The sequence below is a fragment of the Emys orbicularis genome, chromosome 1 (genome assembly GCF_028017835.1).
Source record: "Emys orbicularis isolate rEmyOrb1 chromosome 1, rEmyOrb1.hap1, whole genome shotgun sequence".
Taxonomy (NCBI): Eukaryota; Metazoa; Chordata; order Testudines; family Emydidae; genus Emys; species Emys orbicularis.
Genome location: NC_088683.1, coordinates 145,725,744 through 145,744,015, shown reverse-complemented (window position 1 = coordinate 145,744,015; position 18,272 = coordinate 145,725,744). Strand labels below are relative to the sequence as shown.

At 53.0% G+C, this 18,272-nt stretch overlaps 2 protein-coding genes across 2 annotated transcripts in view; both read left to right on the top strand.

The window, feature by feature from the left end:
* The window catches only part of LOC135890768 (deleted in malignant brain tumors 1 protein-like), a 145,645-nt gene extending 134,698 nt beyond the window's left edge, over positions 1-10,947 (top strand). Inside the window, exons 29-30 of the mRNA XM_065418193.1 lie at positions 8,454-8,949; positions 10,812-10,947. Coding sequence (XP_065274265.1) covers positions 8,454-8,949; positions 10,812-10,947 — 632 coding nt within the window. The remainder of the gene's footprint in view (positions 1-8,453; positions 8,950-10,811) is intronic.
* The window catches only part of LOC135873059 (alpha-2-macroglobulin-like), a 1,316,454-nt gene that overhangs the window by 1,092,911 nt on the left and 205,271 nt on the right, over positions 1-18,272 (top strand). The window contains exon 22 of the mRNA XM_065397534.1: positions 14,550-14,554. Coding sequence (XP_065253606.1) covers positions 14,550-14,554 — 5 coding nt within the window. The remainder of the gene's footprint in view (positions 1-14,549; positions 14,555-18,272) is intronic.

Here is an 18,272-nt window from a genome sequence, read left to right as displayed (position 1 = left end):
CCCAATCAGGCCGCAGCTGACCCTATAAAAGGATTGCAAGCCAGGAGCTCAGATAGTCTCTCTCTGGATGTTGAGAGAGATGGGCCTGGCTGCTGGGAGCTGAGCAGGGTACCTAAAGTGGAGCAGGGCTGGGGAAAGGCCAGAGGAACTGGGGAGCTCTGGCCTGGAAAGCCCCCAGGCTGCAGGCCTTGTTAAAGGCCGAGAAGGTATTGGGGTTGCAGAGGGGCAGCCTAAGAGTAGGCAGATGCAGCAGGTCCAGACCGTCCTTGCCGATGATGAGTGGCAATTATACTGCAGTCCGCCCCAGTGAGTGGGGGCTCGATGGGGACTGGCAGTAGCCAAAGAGTGAGGTGAGGTGGGAGTAGAGGGTTGGGGGTTCCCCTGGGTGGGGAGACCCAGAGAGTGGCGGTACTGCTAGGGGGCAGCACCCAAGGTAAAGGGGCACCGGGGTCCGGGAAGGACACGGGGGGCCTGAAGCAAGTGGGACTCTGGCCTGCAGAGGGCGCTCCAAAGGCTGGAAAAGCTAATTCCCTGGACGACCAGCAGGAGGCGCCGCGCCGGTGAGTCGCCACATTGCTACACCTCCAAAATGAAAGAAAAGCCAAAGGCAGATGAATTGCTGAATTGCTAAGTTATGACTCACTGCAAAGAGGGCTTGGCAAAAGTGCAACATCGGACATCTCTATGAATCTGCACTGGGTGGTTTCAGGTGATCTTAGCCTAGACACCAGTCTGTTGTTGAAGGGGTCCAGACTAGTCATCCCCACATGGGTGAAAAAGGACATTCTGCATAAACTGCACAGGGGCCACCAAAGCAGCCCAAGATGCACAGAAACAGCTCAACAGTCAGTTCAGTGGCCTTGACTGAGGAACAAGTACCAGAGAGAGGTGAGAACTCTGAGATCTGCACTCACATGAGAACCAACCAGCCAGAACCATCGTTACCTTCCCTCCCCCAGACACACCATGGCAGAAAGATTTTCTCCAGCTGGCTAATGGAACCTCTCTCCCATTCACTGGTTGTTTGTCAAGATTTACTGAAGTAGCCGAGCTGCTGACCACTACATCACAGACAGACACAGTGGGGTCAGGATGAAATCCATGTTTGGCTGCAATGGAATCCCACTGCAAGTCCTCTCTGATAATGATCCTTAATTTGTATCAGAAACTGGTAGGCTTGCAAATCCCTGTAGTTTCGCCCATGTGCCATCCCAGTCTTTACAAAACAGAACTTTCAGTAAAAATGGTGAAACAGCTTTTTCCAAAACCCACAGGCCTTTTCTGGCCCTGTTCCCATATGGGCCAGCACCTCTGACAAATGGATGTAACCCTTATGAGTTGCTGAGTTGAGGTCTATCCTCCCAACCATCCCTTCACTCTTAGACCTTCGTTGGCCTGAGTTTCCAGTGCTACCAAGGGAGGAAGAACAACCTAAAGCTGTCAGAAGAGAAACTTTGTCAGACATCACAGAGTCAAACCCTGAGGGAGCTGAACCCAGGAGATCATGTCTGGTTGAAAGGCTCCCCAGAAGAAGGAATAGTACAGGCACAGTGGAATACCCCTCGATCTTACTGTATTTGAGTCCTGGAGTATCATTTGACACTGGGTTGTTTCACCAGGTAAATCTCTGGAGCATTCAGATCCCTACCTGCAGGCTGAACCTGTGAGTAATGATCCCCCTGCTCATATAGACCAGCCACCATCTCCTCCAGAACCTGGGTGAGAGAAGAAAGCCACCTAGATCTAACAGCCTCCCTGCTTCCTGAAAGGCTAAGTCAGATCTTGGGAACCTGAGGAACTCAGGGATTTAGTAGCTGGCTAAGTGTTTTACATGGCAAAGACAATCTCCTGGCATGAGAGTGAAGGGTCAGACAGTCTGTCCAGCCTTTACTGGGCTGTATTTTATATTCTGTGCTGATGTTCAGTGAATGGTTGAATAAATATTTTACTATCCTTCCCTCTCACAGAGGAGGATGCAGTGATAGATATTTCTCTGGAGACACTTTTTAGACAGGCCACTAGGGGGCTTTACAGAAGAAGTACACAGCTGCAGGCAAGGAAGAAATTAAGGTTGTTCTGTGATTCACCTTCCCTTTAGTGGCCTCTGAGAATTCAGGCATCTGGGCTGGAAGGCTGCACAGCAGCAATGAGGTTGATTCAGATCACTGGGATCAGGCAGGTGTTAAGATGCTAATTTCTCATCTGCTGAAACTCATGCATGAGGCTCTAGGTGTCTGCCACATCAGCCACCTCTCCTGCAGGGAGCTGAGACACTGCATTCACTATGACACTAACCAGCTGTTGGCATCAGCACATCTTTGGCACTGGATTAACACTGAACTTCCTGAGCCCAGCCTGGATCTGTGGTGTTGGTCACATGCACAGAAGGGAAGGGTTCTCCAAATACAGCCGGAGAGAGAAAATCTTAATAAAGAGGCTCACAAATGCTGAACACTCGTGGGAATCAGGCAGGAAGTGCTGTAGTGGTAAAAATAAGCAGTGGGTAAACTCCCAAACTAAACACCATATTCCCCAAATGAGATATGGGTAAATTCGGTCTACCCTTATTTACTCCCAACTATACGACTGCAGGCAGGTGGTAGGAATGGGCTTGGAAGCCTAACTCAGGCTGCTATGTTTCAAAATCAGACTCTGATTGTGTTCCTCACAGCTCTCGCTGGTGCTATGACCCAGTGTGTATTTTACAGTAGGTCAGTGGTGGGGAGGGGTGGGCTGTCCCTTGCCACCATCCACACACACACACAAAAACACTGAAACCCACAAAGCAATGTCACCAACATAACCCCTACGGACTGTGAAAGGGAGGGAGGAGGGGGTGAGGGTGGGAGAGAAGAAAGAGGAGGTGGGGGAGGATAATGAGCAGAGGAGGGGGAGGGGAAGGGGAGTGCAGTCCAGCTGCCCTGCAGGGAACCTTGTTAGCAAGTGCCCAGCTCCACAATGCATAAGGACTGTCCAGGACCCCTGTGTAATGGAAAGCCCAGTCATGCACCTGCAAATAGCAATGGTCAATGAGACAATCACCAGCCCCAAATCATTTCCTTTTGCCCGAAGATGTCAGGGGAAGCCAGCTGCAGCTCAGCTGCCCTATAGTGAACCCCACAAGCAGATGATCAGTCTGGTAGTGTGGGTCAGCTTAGCCCCAGTGCTCATCAGAGGCAGCAACAGTTCACCCTGTGTGACATGCGAGTCAGCTGAGCCAATCACACACTCTCCCGCTATGAATGGGCACTCACCACTCAGGGAACACCTCCTGGCAGCATGGCACAAAATTCAGTCACCAGTCAGTAGAAACAGAGAAACAAAAAAGTGTGACTTTAAAAAAATCAAACATTTAAAAATAAAAATTAAAAAGACACCAAAATATTTTTGTATTGAAATTTTCTCACCAAAAGGAAAATTCTTCCAAAATTGCTTTCTTCAAAAGAGCAATTTTGATGATTTTTTTTCATTTGAAAAATATTTCACCAACTCTCCCCTGACACTCTTGGCTCTTGCAAAAGTTAATACATTTCTGACTCTCCTTGGGAACTTTTGAAACAGACTCTTTGGTGCATACAGGAAAGCACATGCAGACATACAGAGCCAGACACATTTGTCCCAAGGTGCATGTTTAAAAAAAAGAGTGTCCCAATATTCTCTCATTTGAGATACAGAGATTAATCCTTCTGAAAAACAGATGTGACTGCAGAAACCACAGTACCTCATCTATAGGAGACTCAAACTCCCTCCAGCAGGGCCTGAGCGAGGAAAAGACGGTTACTTACCTTCTGTAACTGTTGTTCTTCGAGATGTGTTGTTCACGTCCATTCCACATTAGGTGTACGCGCGCCGCGTGCACGAACGTCGGAAACTTTTCCCTCAGCGGCTCCCGTCAGGCCCGCAGGGTCTCCCTTCCCGCCAGAGCGGCGCCCCGCCCTAGCGTATATATATCCCTCCTGGCCCGACCCTCCCTCAGTTCCTTCTTGCCGGTGACTCCGACAGAGGGGAAGGAGGGTGGGAAGTGTAATGGACGTGAACAACACATCTCGAAGAACAACAGTTACAGAAGGTAAGTAACCGTCTTTTCTTCTTCGAGTGCTTGTTCACGTCCATTCCACATTAGGTGACTCACAAGCTTACCATTGGAGGAGGGTAGGAGTCAAGGAATAACTGATTGAAGCACCGCCCTGCCGACCATCGCGTCATCTCTGGTCTGATGGTGGATCGCGTAGTGGGCTGTGAAGGTATGCACCGACGACCAGGTGGCTGCCTTGCAGATCTCCTGGAGCGGGACCTGCGCCAAGAAGGCCGTCGAGGACGCTTGGGCCCTAGTAGAGTGAGCCCTGATCTGAGGTGCAGGCATGTTGGCGAGCTCATAGCACGTACGTATGCAAAGCACGATCCATGCCGACAGGCGTTGCGTCGAAATAGGCTGGCCCTTCATTCGTTCCGCAACGGCCACAAACAGCTGAGTCGATTTGCGGAAAGGCCTGGTACGGTCCAGATAAAAAGCCAAGGCCCGCCGAACATCCAGGGTATGCAGGCTACGATGGCGTGGGTCCGTATGGGGCTTGGGGAAGAACACCGGCAAACAGATGTCCTGCCCCATGTGAAAACTCGTGACCACTTTAGGGAGGAATTTAGGGTGAGGCCTAAGCTGTACCTTATCCTTATGAAAGACGGTATAAGGAGGCTCCGAGGTGAGGGCCCTCAACTCCGATACCCTCCTAGCCGAGGTGACGGCCACGAGAAACGCGACCTTCCATGAAAGGTGCGTGAGGGAGCAAGAGGCCAGGGGTTCAAAGGGCAGCCCCATGAGCTTAGTGAGGACCAGATTGAGGTCCCACGGGGATATAGGTGGGCGCGAGTAGGGGAACATCCTCTCCAGCCCCTTGAGGAATCGGACTACAGTGGGATTGGAGAACACGGACCTCCCCGATTCCCCCGGGTGGAACGCCGATATGGCAGCTAGATGCACCTTAATAGAAGCGGGGGCTAGGCCTTGACGCTTGAGGTGCAGCAAGTAGTCCAGAATCAGTGGTACCGAGGCCTGCAAGGGCTGGATGTGCTGAGGCCCACACCATAGGGAGAAGCGTTTCCACTTGGCAAGGTAGGTCGCCCTTGTGGAGGGTTTCCTACTACCAAGGAGGATTTGCTGGACCTCCTGAGAGCACCTGTGCTCCACCTCACTTAGCCAGAGAGAAGCCATGCCGTGAGATGCAGCAATGGCAGGTTCGGGTGAAGTAGGCGACCCCGGTCTTGGGTGATGAGGTCGTGATGGAGGGGGAGGGCTATCGGAGTGGTCATGGACAGTTCCAACAGCGTTGTGAACCAATGTTGTCGTGGCCAAGCCGGGGCGATGAGAATGACTGTCGCCTTGTCCCTGCGGGTTTTGAGGAGGACCCTGTGGATGAGTGGGAACGGGGGGAAGGCATACCTCAGGCTCCCGCCCCACGGGATTGCAAAGGCGTCCGCCAGAGAGCCCGGACTGCGTTTCTGGAAGGAGCAAAACTGCGGGCACTGGCTGTTGTCCATGGTGGCAAATAGATCCACCTGGGGAAACCCCCACCTCAGGAAGATTGAACGGAGGACGTCCCGTCTCAGCCTCCACTCGTGCATGAGATAGGACCGGCTGAGACGGTCCGCCAGCCCGTTTTGGACCCCGGGGAGATATGCAGCTTGGAGGTGCACCGACTGGGCTATGCAGAATTCCCGGAGGAGGAGTGCCTCGCGACAGAGGGGAGAGGACCGGGACCCGCCCTGCTTGTTTATGTAAAACATGGCGGTAGTGTTGTCCGTCAGAACCGACACGCTGTGTCCTCTTATGGTGGCGTGAAAGGTCTGGCAGGCGAGGCGAACCGCCCTCAGCTCCTTCAGGTTGATGTGAAGCAACTGTTCCTCCCTGGACCACAAGCCCTGAGTGCGCAGGTCCCCTAGGTGCGCCCCCCAACCCAGGTCCGACGCGTCTGTCACTAACGTCAGAACTGGTTGTGGGGCGGCGAACGGGACCCCCGCACAAACCTGCTGTTGATCGAGCCACCAACCGAGGGCGCTCGATACCCGAGTCGGGATCGTGACGACCATGTCTAATGGGTCGCTGTTGGGGCGATACACCTGGGCCAACCAGAGCTGCAGAGGCCGGAGTCTGAGGCGGGCATGTCCGACTACGTGGGTGCATGCCGCCATGTGCCCCAAGAGTTGTAAGCAACATCTGGCCGTGGTCGTGGGGAATCGCTGAATGGAGGTCACGACCTCCTGGATAGCCAGGAATCGCGATACGGGAAGACTCGCCCGTGCCGCCACCGAGTCCAGGACTGCCCCTATGAACTCCAGTCTCTGTGTGGGGACTAGTGAGGACTTGGGCACATTGACTAACAGGCCGAGCTCTTGGAATACTTGTAGCACCAGTGCCACGTGGGCGCGAACCTCTGCCTCTGACCGCCAAGAGCCAATCGTCTAGGTACGGGTAGATGCGCATCCGTCTTTTTCGAAGGAAGGCTGCTACCACGGACATGCATTTCGTGAAGACACGCGGGGCCGTTGCCAGACCGAAGGGCAAGACCGTAAACTGAAAATGACGCTGCTGGATAGTGAAGCGCAGGAACCGCCGGTGGGCCGGGCGGATGGCGATGTGAAAGTAGGTGTCTTTCATATCGAGGGCAGCGTACCAATCCCCCGGATCCAGGGAAGGAATGATGATACCAAGGGAGACCATACGGAAACGTGGTTTTTGCAAGTACTTGTTTAGCTTGCAAAGGTCCAGGATAGGACGGAGGCCCCCTTTCGCTTTGGGAATGAGGAAGTATCTGGAATAGAACCCTTTTCCTCTGAGGTCTCGAGGAACCTCTTCCACCGCCCCTACCGCGAGGAGGGTCTGTACCTCCTGCATGAGGAGTTGCTCGTGAGAGGGGTCCCTGAAGAGGGACGGGAGTGGTGGGTGGGAGGGAGGGGGGCGAGGAGAACTGGAGGGTGTAGCCTGACTCTACCGTGCGCAGGACCCAGTGGTCTGATGTTATATGAGACCAGGCATGGAAAAAATGGGACAGGCGGTCCCTGAAACACAGGGGAGGATCCGGAGAAGAGATGGGTACGCTGTCCTCGATCGCATCTTCAAAATCCTTGTTTATTTCCCGGCTGCGGCTTATTGTGGCCCTGGTTTTGGCCTTGGTTAGGCGTATTGTTGCACCTACGCCTATTGTCTCTGCCCCGTCTACGGTATGGTTCGTGCCGAGGGCGAGGCTGGTACTGCCTCTGTGGAGGCTGTGGTTTGAAGGGCTTCCTCTGTGTTACAGGGGTGTGCATCCCCAAAGACTTGAGGGTAGCCCGCGAGTCCTTGAGGCCATGGAGTCTGGCATCCATTTGCTCCGAAAACAACCCTGTACCCTCAAACGGAAGGTCTTGAAGGGTGTTTTGTACCTCAGGGGGAAGACCAGAAGCCTGCAGCCACGCTGAGCGCCTCATTACCACGCCGGACGCGATAGTCCTAGCGGCCGCATCAGCCGAGTCGAGTGAGGCCTGTAATGAGGTCTTGGCCACCGCCTTTCCCTCGTCCGCTATGGCCGCAAACTCGGGCTGCGATCCCTGAGGCAAGGCATCCTTAAATTTAGACACTGATGCCCAGGAATTAAAATTATGTCTATTGAGGATCGCTTGCTGGTTCGCGATCCGCAACTGGAGGCCTCCGGACGAGTAGACCTTTCTGCCAAACAAGTCCAATCGCTTCGCCTCCTTGGCCTTGGGGGCTGGGGCCTGCTGGCCATGCCGCCCCCTTTCGTTGACCGCCGAAACGACCAGCGAACATGGGGCTGGATGGGAGAAGAGGAAGTCAAACCCCTTGGATGGGGCAAAATACTTTCTCTCGACGCCCCTTGCCGTCGGCGCAGAGGAGGCTGGCGTCTGCCATACAGTCTTATAATTTGACTGTACCATCTTTATAAGCGGAAGTGCGATCCTGGAGGGACCCTCCGGGCTGAGAATGTCTACCATGGGGTCCTCCTGCTCAACAGTCTCCTCTGCCTGCAACCCCAAATTGAGGGCCACCCGGCGGAGCAAGTCCTGGTGTGCCCGATGGTCAATCGGGGGAGGGCCGGACACTGTTGTGCCCTCCACGGCTTCATCCGGTGAGGAGGAGGAGGTCATGGCCTTCTGTGCGTCCTCGTCCTCCTGCAACTCCTCCTCGGCGGGACGGTCCTCTGGGGTGTGTCCCCTGTCCTGGGTCAGGGACGGTGCCGGGCTTGGTACCGAGTTCGTCCTATCCCTGTCTGGCGGCCTGGAGACCGTGGCCTCCGCCCGGGAGGCAGGGCGGTACCGTGGGGAGCGGGACCGGTGTCCTGAGGGGCCCGATCTCGAGGTTCTGGACGGAGGGCCTTGCTGATGATAGGCCCACGGGGTCCAGAATGGCCATTGTCCAGGATGGCTCCAGTGTGGTTGCCAAGAGGTCTCGTGCTCCCTAGCGGCGTGCACTCTGCGGCCATATTTACTGGAAAGGCCCGAGCCCTCCTCCGACGCCAAGGACGGCGATCTAGAGGGCCACGGCGGTGCCGTTGGGCGGTGCCGTTCCGGAGTCGGGGAGCGGTGCCTTCTGGAACGGGACCATGAGAGGCGCTGTGCAGACCTGGACCTGGACCTGGACCGGTACCGTCGATCCCGGGACCGGGAACGGCTGCGGGAGCGCGGTCTCGGGAACCTCGTGGCCGACGCGTCCCGGTACCTGCTCGAGCCGGGCTGCTGGGACGGTGCCTCGCTCGCGTCGGGGCCTGACTGTTTGGCGGCCCGTTGCGCGGCGGGAAGCCGGGAGTCCACCGAGGCGGAGCTCGACCGAGACCGGCACCGTGTTCGGTGCCGAGATGGCGACCGCGACGGGCGCATCATCGCCGGCTTGCCCTTGGATGGCAGTCGCGGCGGAATGTCTTTAGCGCGGAGGTTACTTTCGGTGGACAATTCAATGAGGTCCTTTGCTGCCTCAAATGTGTCCGGGGTGGAGGGCTGTTCCAACAGTTCCTCCAGCCCTTCCTCCTCACTCGACGCGCTTATCCCGGGGCTCGACGGGCCCTTGGGCGCCGGAGCCACTGGTACCGGGATCTGTACCGGGGCCGTAACGGCCTTGGCAGCACTCGCGGTCTTCGCCGTTGCCGGCTTCTTGTGCGGGGAACGTCCCCTGGCCTTAGGCTGGCTCTTTGGCCTGGCCGGCGAAGAAGAACGGTGCCGGGTGTGTTCCCGTCGAGGCGGCACCGTAGGCTTAGGCTGTCCTGCCGGCGTCAGGTCGCGGACCGATGCCGGGGCACTCCGCACCGAGGTCGACGGTGCCGCGGAAGAGGAGGGCTGTAACGCCGCCTCCATGAGGAGCTGCTTGAGACGAAAGTCTCTCTCTTTCTTAGTCCTGGGCTTGAAAGCTTTACAAATCTTACAGCGCTCCTTTTGATGGGCTTCCCCCAGGCAACGAAGACACTAGTCGTGCGGGTCGCTCAACGGCATAGGCCTGCGGCACATGGCACAAGCCTTGAAGCCTTGGGCGTGCGGCATGCCCCGCCGCCCAGGGCCGGTGCCGGGGTCGCCCAACCCCTATCACAAAGAGATTTAGGTCTTTGTGAGGGGCTAATAAACTACTATTTACACTAAACCTTAAACACTTAACTATTAACGAACTGATAACTATCACTAATCACTTATGCTAAGGGACACTCTCAGACGAGAGATAGAGTTGTTCCAAGTCGCCACGGGCGGTAAGAAGGAACTGAGGGAGGGTCGGGCCAGCAGGGATATATATACGCTAGGGCGGGGCGCCGCTCTGGCGGGAAGGGAGACCCTGCGGGCCCGACGGGAGCCGCTGAGGGAAAAGTTTCCAACGTTCGTGCACGCGGCGCGCGTACACCTAATGTGGAATGGACGTGAACAAGCACTCGAAGAAGAAGAAAGTGGTTTCTCTCCCACCACTCATTTCCCTGAGGCAATGTTGCTCTTTCTTTTCCTGACTATAAACTCGGGTATTAGCTCCAACACTTAAATAAACTTCATTGTAGGGGCTAACAGCAGCTAAAAATCACACATGTGCACTCATAAAAACATACAGTTGTAATCAGAACTCTGAAACCTGGTAATTTGGGTCTTAGTGTGTGTGCTCCCTCTCATTCATACATTTTTAAATGTTATTTTATTTACTTGTATTACATATTTGCACAATCCTCAATATACAATGGAGCCCTAATCCTGACTGACCCTTTTTGACCTGAGCGGCTAGTCAAATTTTAGGGCTCTGGGGATGTTCCACCTGGAGGCAGTGGCATAGCCAGCTTCTCAGTGCAGGGGGAGCAACCATAAAAAAGGCGCCCCCCCTTGGCTCCTCCTCTGGCCACACCCCTCCTTGACTCCTCCTCCGGCCGCTCCGCGCCCCCCCCGGCTCCTCCGGCCACGCTGCGGCCATGCTGCGCCCCCCCTCGGAGGGGCTCGGGGGCGCGGGGGAAGGGGTGCCGGGCGGGCGCTGCTCGGGGGAGCGGAGCAGTGGGGTGGGCAGCAGCTGGTGGGCAGATCCCCTTTCCCCGGCAGCTTCCTTGTTCCCTCGCCCGGGCAGCCCAGCATTTTTTTCAAAAACGGAACCTGCCGGGCCGCCGTTGGGCTCCTGCAGGCAAGGGGGGGGCAGCACGGCCGGACTCCGGAGGAGCCATGGGGGGGGGGGCGGGCGCGGCCGGAGGAGCGAAGCGGCCGGGCTCCTCAGCCATCGCGCCCCACGCTCAGCACGGCTGCCTTCTGCGGCGGCTCAGGGCTCGGCGGCCGAGCGCTCCACAGCTGGTGGGCAGATCCCCTCTCCCTGGCAGCTTCCTGCTTCCCTCGGCCCGGAAGCAGGAAGCTGCCGGGGAGAGGAGATCTGCCCGCCAGCTGTGGAGCGCTCGGCCGCCGAGCCCTGAGCCGCCGCAGGAGGCGGCCGCGGCTGCGATGTTGGGGCCGTGCTGAGCGTGGGGCGCGATGGCCGAGGAGCTGGCCCCTTCGCTCCTCTGGCCGCGCCCGCCGCCCCCCCCAATGGCTCTTCCGGAGTCCGACCGTGCTGCCCCCCCACTTGCCTGCAGGACTACAGTGGCGGCCGGCAGGCGCCGCTTTTGAAAAATGTACTGAGGGGAAGCGGCTGCTTCCCCTGAACCCCCCTAGCTATGCTACTGCCTGGAGGCAGAAATTAATGGAGAAATTTTCTTTAGTGCTGTCTTGTTTATTTACAAGGAAGGTTCAACGTCCTGCTTCTCTGAATGCAGGAGGGACTAAGAAAAACAGGAGCAGTTCCTTATCTTACAGCCCCAAGCTTCTTTATCTAACAGAACCTTTGGAGCAGGGGGGTCTGCCCCTTTAAGGGTCTAGGGAGCCAGGGAGCAGCAAGCCCTGGCCTAAGGAGAAGCTCAGCAGGCCGGTGTTGGGAACCAGCTGATCCAGCTGTTCCCAGCTGGAAGATGTAAGAGAGAACTGAGTTCGGTGGGGGGAGGTTGGAGAGAAGGAGAGACAAACATGTCCCTGGGCAGCAGCAGGAGGAGGCTGCCATAGGGCAGGTAGGTAGTCAAACCCGCCAGCTGACCTGTGGCTCCCTGAGGCAAAGTGAGGGCCATGACCCTTGAACTACAGGAGAGTAGAGGACCCTGTAATATTAGCACAGGTCAGGAGCCAGGACTATCACTTGTGTTACTTCTCCATATTCCTTGTCCTTGTGTGGCAGAGGAATAACAGAGGAGGCGAAAGCAGAGTTGGGTGGGGCTGGTTGTTTTGCTCCCAGGCTGGTGCACAGGCCCAGCCGACAGATGGAGAATACAGGCTGTGTCTGCCACTGCCTAGGAAACCATGGATTCTGAGGCCCCTATTCAACTAGATGGGTGAACAGCAGCAGTTACACCAGCAGCTTCAGCTACTACAGCAACAGTGCCAGCAAAAGCAGCAGGGAGCAGCAGCAGTTTATGCTTTGCCTATTAAACATGAAGAACTGGAGCCCACAGTTGGGTGTGGGACTGTGGTTACCTGTGTGGGAGGGAGGAGTCCTCACCAAAATGGGGACAGAAGATGTTCTTGAGCCCTTCCTGGAGACTTTTGAGCAGGTGGCCAGGACATACCATTGGCCCTGGGAGGAATGGGCCACTAAGACTTCTCCCTGCTTAACAGGAGAGGCCCAGGCAGCATATCATGCCCTGGGGGCTAAGGCAGCAAAGGGCTATGAGACACTCAAGACACCCTACTAGCCTGCCTAGGACTTAGTGAAGAGGTCTATTGGCTATTCCAACATGAACCCTTGGCTCTAGATTCCCAACCAAGGGCCATAGCCCAACGACTCTGGGATTTGTGTTCTCCCTGGCTGAAATCAGACATTTGTTTTCCAGTGGAAATAGTGATGTTAGATCAGTTTTGCCAAACTAGCCTGGCACGGCCCAAGGAGTGGGTTGGCTGCCACCGGGTGACTTGCCTGGAGGAGGCAGTCTGCCTCGTAGAGAATTTTCTGGAGACCAAATTGGAGTGTGAGCCTCTGGGAAACCTGGACAGTCAAACATCCATGGCTCAGGTCCAAGGAGGATGGGAGCCCAGGCCCCAAGGAACCCCCTGGAAAAGGCCACATTGGGCTATGGGGTGCAACCACAATACCAGCTGTAGTGAATGAGGTCTAACAGCTGAAGGAATCCGAGCTGAGAAGGGGGGGGGGGTAGTTTGTTTTACTTGTGGCAAGAAGGCCATGAGGACAAAGATTGACCCCAAATGCAGTGCGACTCTGCCTGTGTCTGTTTCTCAGAAATGTGTGGCAAACCCCTCGGGATGAAGGCTTATGTCGTCCCAGTTACAGCAGGGGGCACTGAGGTGCCGGGCATAGTTGACTCGGGTTTGGAGCGGATGTTCATACAAGAACACATAATCACTCCCAAATCTGTAAAAGGGACGAATTGGTCTATGTAGAGTGTATTCATCGGGAGGTTCGGCCCTACAGTATGGCTAATGTAAAGTTAACAGTGGGGGTGGCAGGTTGAAATGTTGGTGGTGGTAGCCTGACACCTAGCCTACCCGGTGGTATTGGGCTGGGACTGGGGAGCTATGGGGACCTATAACCAGTCTTGTGAGGGTAGCTGGGAAGGCAGGGTTGACACTCAACCTGGGCAGCCAAGGAGAGATTAAGCTAAAATAAATTTTCCCCTTTTCTGACCCTGAGCTGTTCAGTTCCAAACTGAAGTGCTGCTGGGAGCAGTGTCAGGCCCAAAGGGTTGGGGTGCAGTGTAGTTTGGAGATCCCTGAGGAGCAGCCACAGGAACAGCCTCCTCCTAGGGACAACCCGCTGGTCTTAGACAAGGGGCCCAACCAATGTTCCCTCTAATTTTTTACGTCTATGTGCGGAATGAATTTTGTTATATGCACCAATATGGAGGTGATGTGTGGTTGGGAGGAGGCTGAGGGGTTTGGAGTGTGGGTGAAGGCTCAGGGCTGGGGCAGAGGCTAAGGGCATGGGGGGGGGGTGAGGGCTCTGGCTGGGGGTGTGGGCTCTGGGGTGGGGCCAGGGATGAGGTCTTTGGAGCGTAGGACAGGGTTCAGGGCTAGGGAAGAGGGTTGGGGTGAGGGCTTCAGCTGGGGATGCAGGCTCTGGGGTGGAGCCGGGGATGAGTGGTTTGGGGTGCAGGCTTCCCCAGGGCTGCAGCGGGGAGAGATGACTCCCCCAAGCCCTCTCTCGCCACAGCAGCCTGGGTCTGGGGGAGAGCACTTGCTCCCTGCCCACCCCCTACCTCTCTCCTCTCCAAGATCCTGTGACTGTGCACGTCCCTTGATAGCCTGCTGTGTGGCCATGCAGCTTAGAGGGAACTTAGAGCCCAACTTAGGGCTTTTGCGAACAGGGGCTGCTAACAGGGAGTTTCGCAAGGGAGTTTGGAAGGGGAGTGGGAAGGGAGCGGGGGTCCCTTTATTCCCCTTAAACCCTATAAAACAAACTACATTCAAAACCTTTTGCTTAAACAACCATTTCATTAACTAGGAGACAATGCAGGCAGAAGCCCAGCTGCAGAGTGGGGGCTATCCAGTTTATTGCACTGAGTGCAGCATGTATGATTACCTGCCCTGTGGGGAGGTGGCGTATGTGTGCATTCGGTGCAAGGAGCGCCTGGCCCTCAGAGACCGCGTACGGACTTTGGAGGCCAGGGTAGCGGAACTGGAGGAGCTAAGGGAGGCAGAGAGGTATGTTGATGAGGCTTTCCAGGACACTGTAGAATTGTCCCACTTCCGGTCAGACAGCCCCTGTGCTGTTGAGGAGGATGAAAGGCCCAGGGAAGCAGAGCAGTCAACGGGAGCAGAGGGAAACCTTCCCATAGTTGGGACCCTCCTTCCAGATGGTGCTGGGGTTACCTCTCGCACTGAGGTTGCCTCTCCGGGGGAGGGAACCCCAGTCACTAGGAAAAGGCAGGTGTTAGTAATGGGAGATTCGATCATTAGAAACGTAGATAGCTGGGTTTGTGATGACTGGGAGAACCACATGGTGACTTGCCTGCCTGGTGCGAAGGTTGCGGATCTCTCGAGGCATCTAGACAGACTTATGTGTAGTGCTGGGGAGGAGCCAGTGGTCGTGGTACATGTAGGTACCAATGACATAGGGAAGGGTAGGAGAGATGTCCTGGAGGCCAAATTTAGGCTGCTAGGGAAGAGACTGAAATCCAGGACCTCTATGGTGGCATTCTCAGAAATGCTCCCAGTTCCACGCGCAGGGCCAGGTAGGCAGGCAGAGCTTCAGAGTCTCAATGCATGGATGAGATGATGGTGTAGAGAGGAGGGGTTTACATTCATTAGGAACTGGGGAAACTTTTGGGATGGGGGGAGCCTATACAGGAGAGATGGGCTCCACCTAAACCAAAGTGGAACCAGACTCCTGGCACTAAACATTAAAAAGGTTGTAGAGCAGTTTTTAAACTAGGAGATGGGGGAAAGCGGACTGCTGCAGAGGAGCATGTGGATCGGACAGAGACTTCTCTTAGGGGAGAGTCTAATGATAGAGAATCTCCAGGTTATAGTCAGGAGCAGAGGATGGAAGAGGATAATGTAAGGGCCAGATCAGATGATAAACATTCACATAAAAAAGAATCTAACACATCGGAAAAGGGCAGACAAATAAACAGTGACAAGTTTTTAAAGTGCTTGTACACAAATGCTAGAAGTCTAAATAATAAGATGGGTGAACTAGAGTGCCTTGTGATACAGGAGGATATTGATATAATAGGCATCACAGAAACCTGGTGGACTGAGAGCAATCAATGGGACACAATCATTCCGGGGTACAAAATATATCAGAAGGACAGAACAGGTCGTGCAGGGGGGGAGTGGCACTATATGTGAAAGAAAATGTAGAATCAAATGAAGTAAAAATCTTAAGTAAATCCACATGTTCCATAGAATCTCTATGGATAGAAATTTCATGCTCTAATAAGAATATAACATTAGGGATCTATTATAGACCACCTGACCAGGACAGTGATAGTGATGATGAAATGCTAAGGGAAATTAGAGAGGCTATCAAAATTAAGAACCCAATAATAGTGGGGGATTTCAATTATCCCCATATTGACTGGGAACATTTCACTTCAGGACGAAATGCAGAGATAAAATTTCTCGATACTTTAAATGACTGCTTTATGGAGCAGCTGGTACGGGAACCCACAAGGGGAGAGGCAACTCTAGATTTAGTCCTGAGTGGAGCGCAGGAGCTGGTCTAAGAGGTAATTATAACAGGACCACTTGGAAATAGTGACCATAATACAATAGCATTCAACATCCCTGTAGTGGGAAGAACATCTCAACAGCCCAACACTGTGGCATTTAATTTCAAAAGGGAGAACTATGCAAAAATGAGGGGGTTAGTTAAACAGAAGTTAAAAAGTACAGTGACTAAAGTGAAATCCCTGCAAGCTGCATGGGCGCTTTTTAAAGATGCCATAATAGAGGCCCAACTTCAATGTATACCCCAAATTAAGAAACACAGTAAACGAACTAAAAAAGAGCCACCGTGCTTAACAACCATGTAAAAGAAGCAGTGAGAGATAAAAAGGCATCTTTTAAGAAGTGGAAGTGAAATCCTAGTGAGGCAAATAGAAAGGAGCATAAACGCTGCCAAATTAAGTGCAAGAATGTAATAAGAAAAGCCAAAGAGGAGTTTGAAGAACGGCTAGCCAAAAACTCCAAAGGTAATAACAAAATGTTTTTTAACTATATCAGAAGCAGGAAGCCTGCTAAACAACCAGTGGGGCCCCTTGATGATCGAGATACAAAAGGAGCGCTTAAAGACGATAAAGTCATTGTGGAGAAACTAAATGGATACTTTGCTTCAGTCTTCACGGCTGAGGATGTTAGGGAGATTCCCAAACCTGAGCCGGCTTTTGTAGGTGACAAATCTGAGGAACTGTCACAGATTGAAGTGTCACTAAAGGAGGTTTTGGAATTAATTGGTAAACTTAACATTAACAAGTCACCGGGACCAGATGGCATTCACCCAAGAGTTCTGAAAGAACTCAACTGTGAAGTTGCGGAACTATTAACTAAGGTTTGTAACCTGTCCTTTAAATCGGCTTCTGTACCCAATGACTGGAAGTTAGCTAATGTAACGCCAATATTTAAAAAGGGCTCTAGAGGTGATCCCGGTAATTACAGACCGGTAAGTCTAATGTTGGTACCAGGCAAATTAGTCGAAACAATAGTTAAGAATAAAATTGTCCGACACATAGAAAAACATAAACTGTTGAGCAATAGTCAACATGGTTTCTGTAAAGGGAAATCGTGTCTTACTAATCTATTAGAGTTCTTTGAAGGGGTCAACAAACATGTGGACAAGGGGGATCCAGTGGACATAGTGTACTTAGATTTCCAGAAAGCCTTTGACAAGGTCCCTCACCAAAGACTCTTAAGTAAAGTAAGTTGTCATGGGATAAAAGGAAAGGTCCTTTCATGGACTGAGAACTGGTTAAAAGACCAGGAACAAAGGGTAGGAATTAATGGTAAATTCTCAGAATGGAGAGGGGTAACTAGTGGTGTTCCCCAACGGTCAGTCCTTGGACCAATCCTATTCAACTTATTCATAAATGATCTGGAGAAAGGGATAAACAGTGAGGTGGCAAAGTTTGCAGATGATACTAAACTGCTCAAGATAGTTAAGATCAAAGCAGACTGTGAAGAACTTCAAAAAGATCTCACAAATCTAAGTGATTGGGCAACAAAATGGCAAATGAAATTTAATGTGGATAAATGTAAAGTAATGCACATTGGAAAAAATAACCCCAACTATACATACAATATGATGGGGGCTAACTTAGCTACAAGAAGTCAGGAAAAAGATCTTGGAGTCATTGTGGATAGTTCTTTGAAGATGTCCGCGCAGTGTGCAGAGGCGGTCAAAAAAGCAAACAGGATGTTAGGGATCATTAAAAAGGGGATAGAGAATAAGACTGAGAATATATTATTACCCTTATATAAATCGATGGTACGCCCACATCTCGAATACTGCGTACAGATGTGGTCTCCTCATCTAAAAAAAGATATACTGGCAGTAGAAAAGGTTCAGAAAAAGGCAACTAAAATTATTAGGGGTTTGGAACGGGTCCCATATGAGGAGAGATTAAAGAGGCTAGGACTCTTCAGCTTGGAAAAGAGGAGACTAAGGGGGATATGATAGAGGTATATAAAATCATGAGTTATGTGGAGAAAGTGGATAAGGAAAAGTTATTTACTTATTCCCATAATACAAGAACTAGGGGTCACCAAATGAAATTAATAGGCAGCAGGTTTAAAACAAATACAAGGAAGTTCTTCTTCACGCAGCGCACAGTCAACTTGTGGAACTCCTTACCTGAGGAGGTTGTGAAGGCTAGGACTATAACAGCGTTTAAAAGAGAACTGGATAAATTCATGGTGGTTAAGTCCATTAATGGCTATTAGCCAGGATGGGTAAGGAATGGTGTCCCTAGCCTCTGTTTGTCAGAGGATGGAGATGGATGGCAGGAGAGAGATCACTTGATCATTGCCTGTTGGTCCACTCCCTCTGGGGCACCTGGCATTGGCCACTGTCGGTAAACAGGATACTGGGCTAGATGGACCTTTGGTCTGACCCGGTACGGCCGTTCTTATGTTCTTATGTAACTTCATCCAGAGTCAGAGGGACATAAGAACGGCCATACTGGGTCAGACTGCCATACTGGTCTATCTAGCCCAGTATCCTGTCTTCCACCAGCAGCCGAAGCCAGATACTTCAGAGGGAATGAACAGAACAGGTCAATTATCAAATGATCCATCCCTGTCATCCA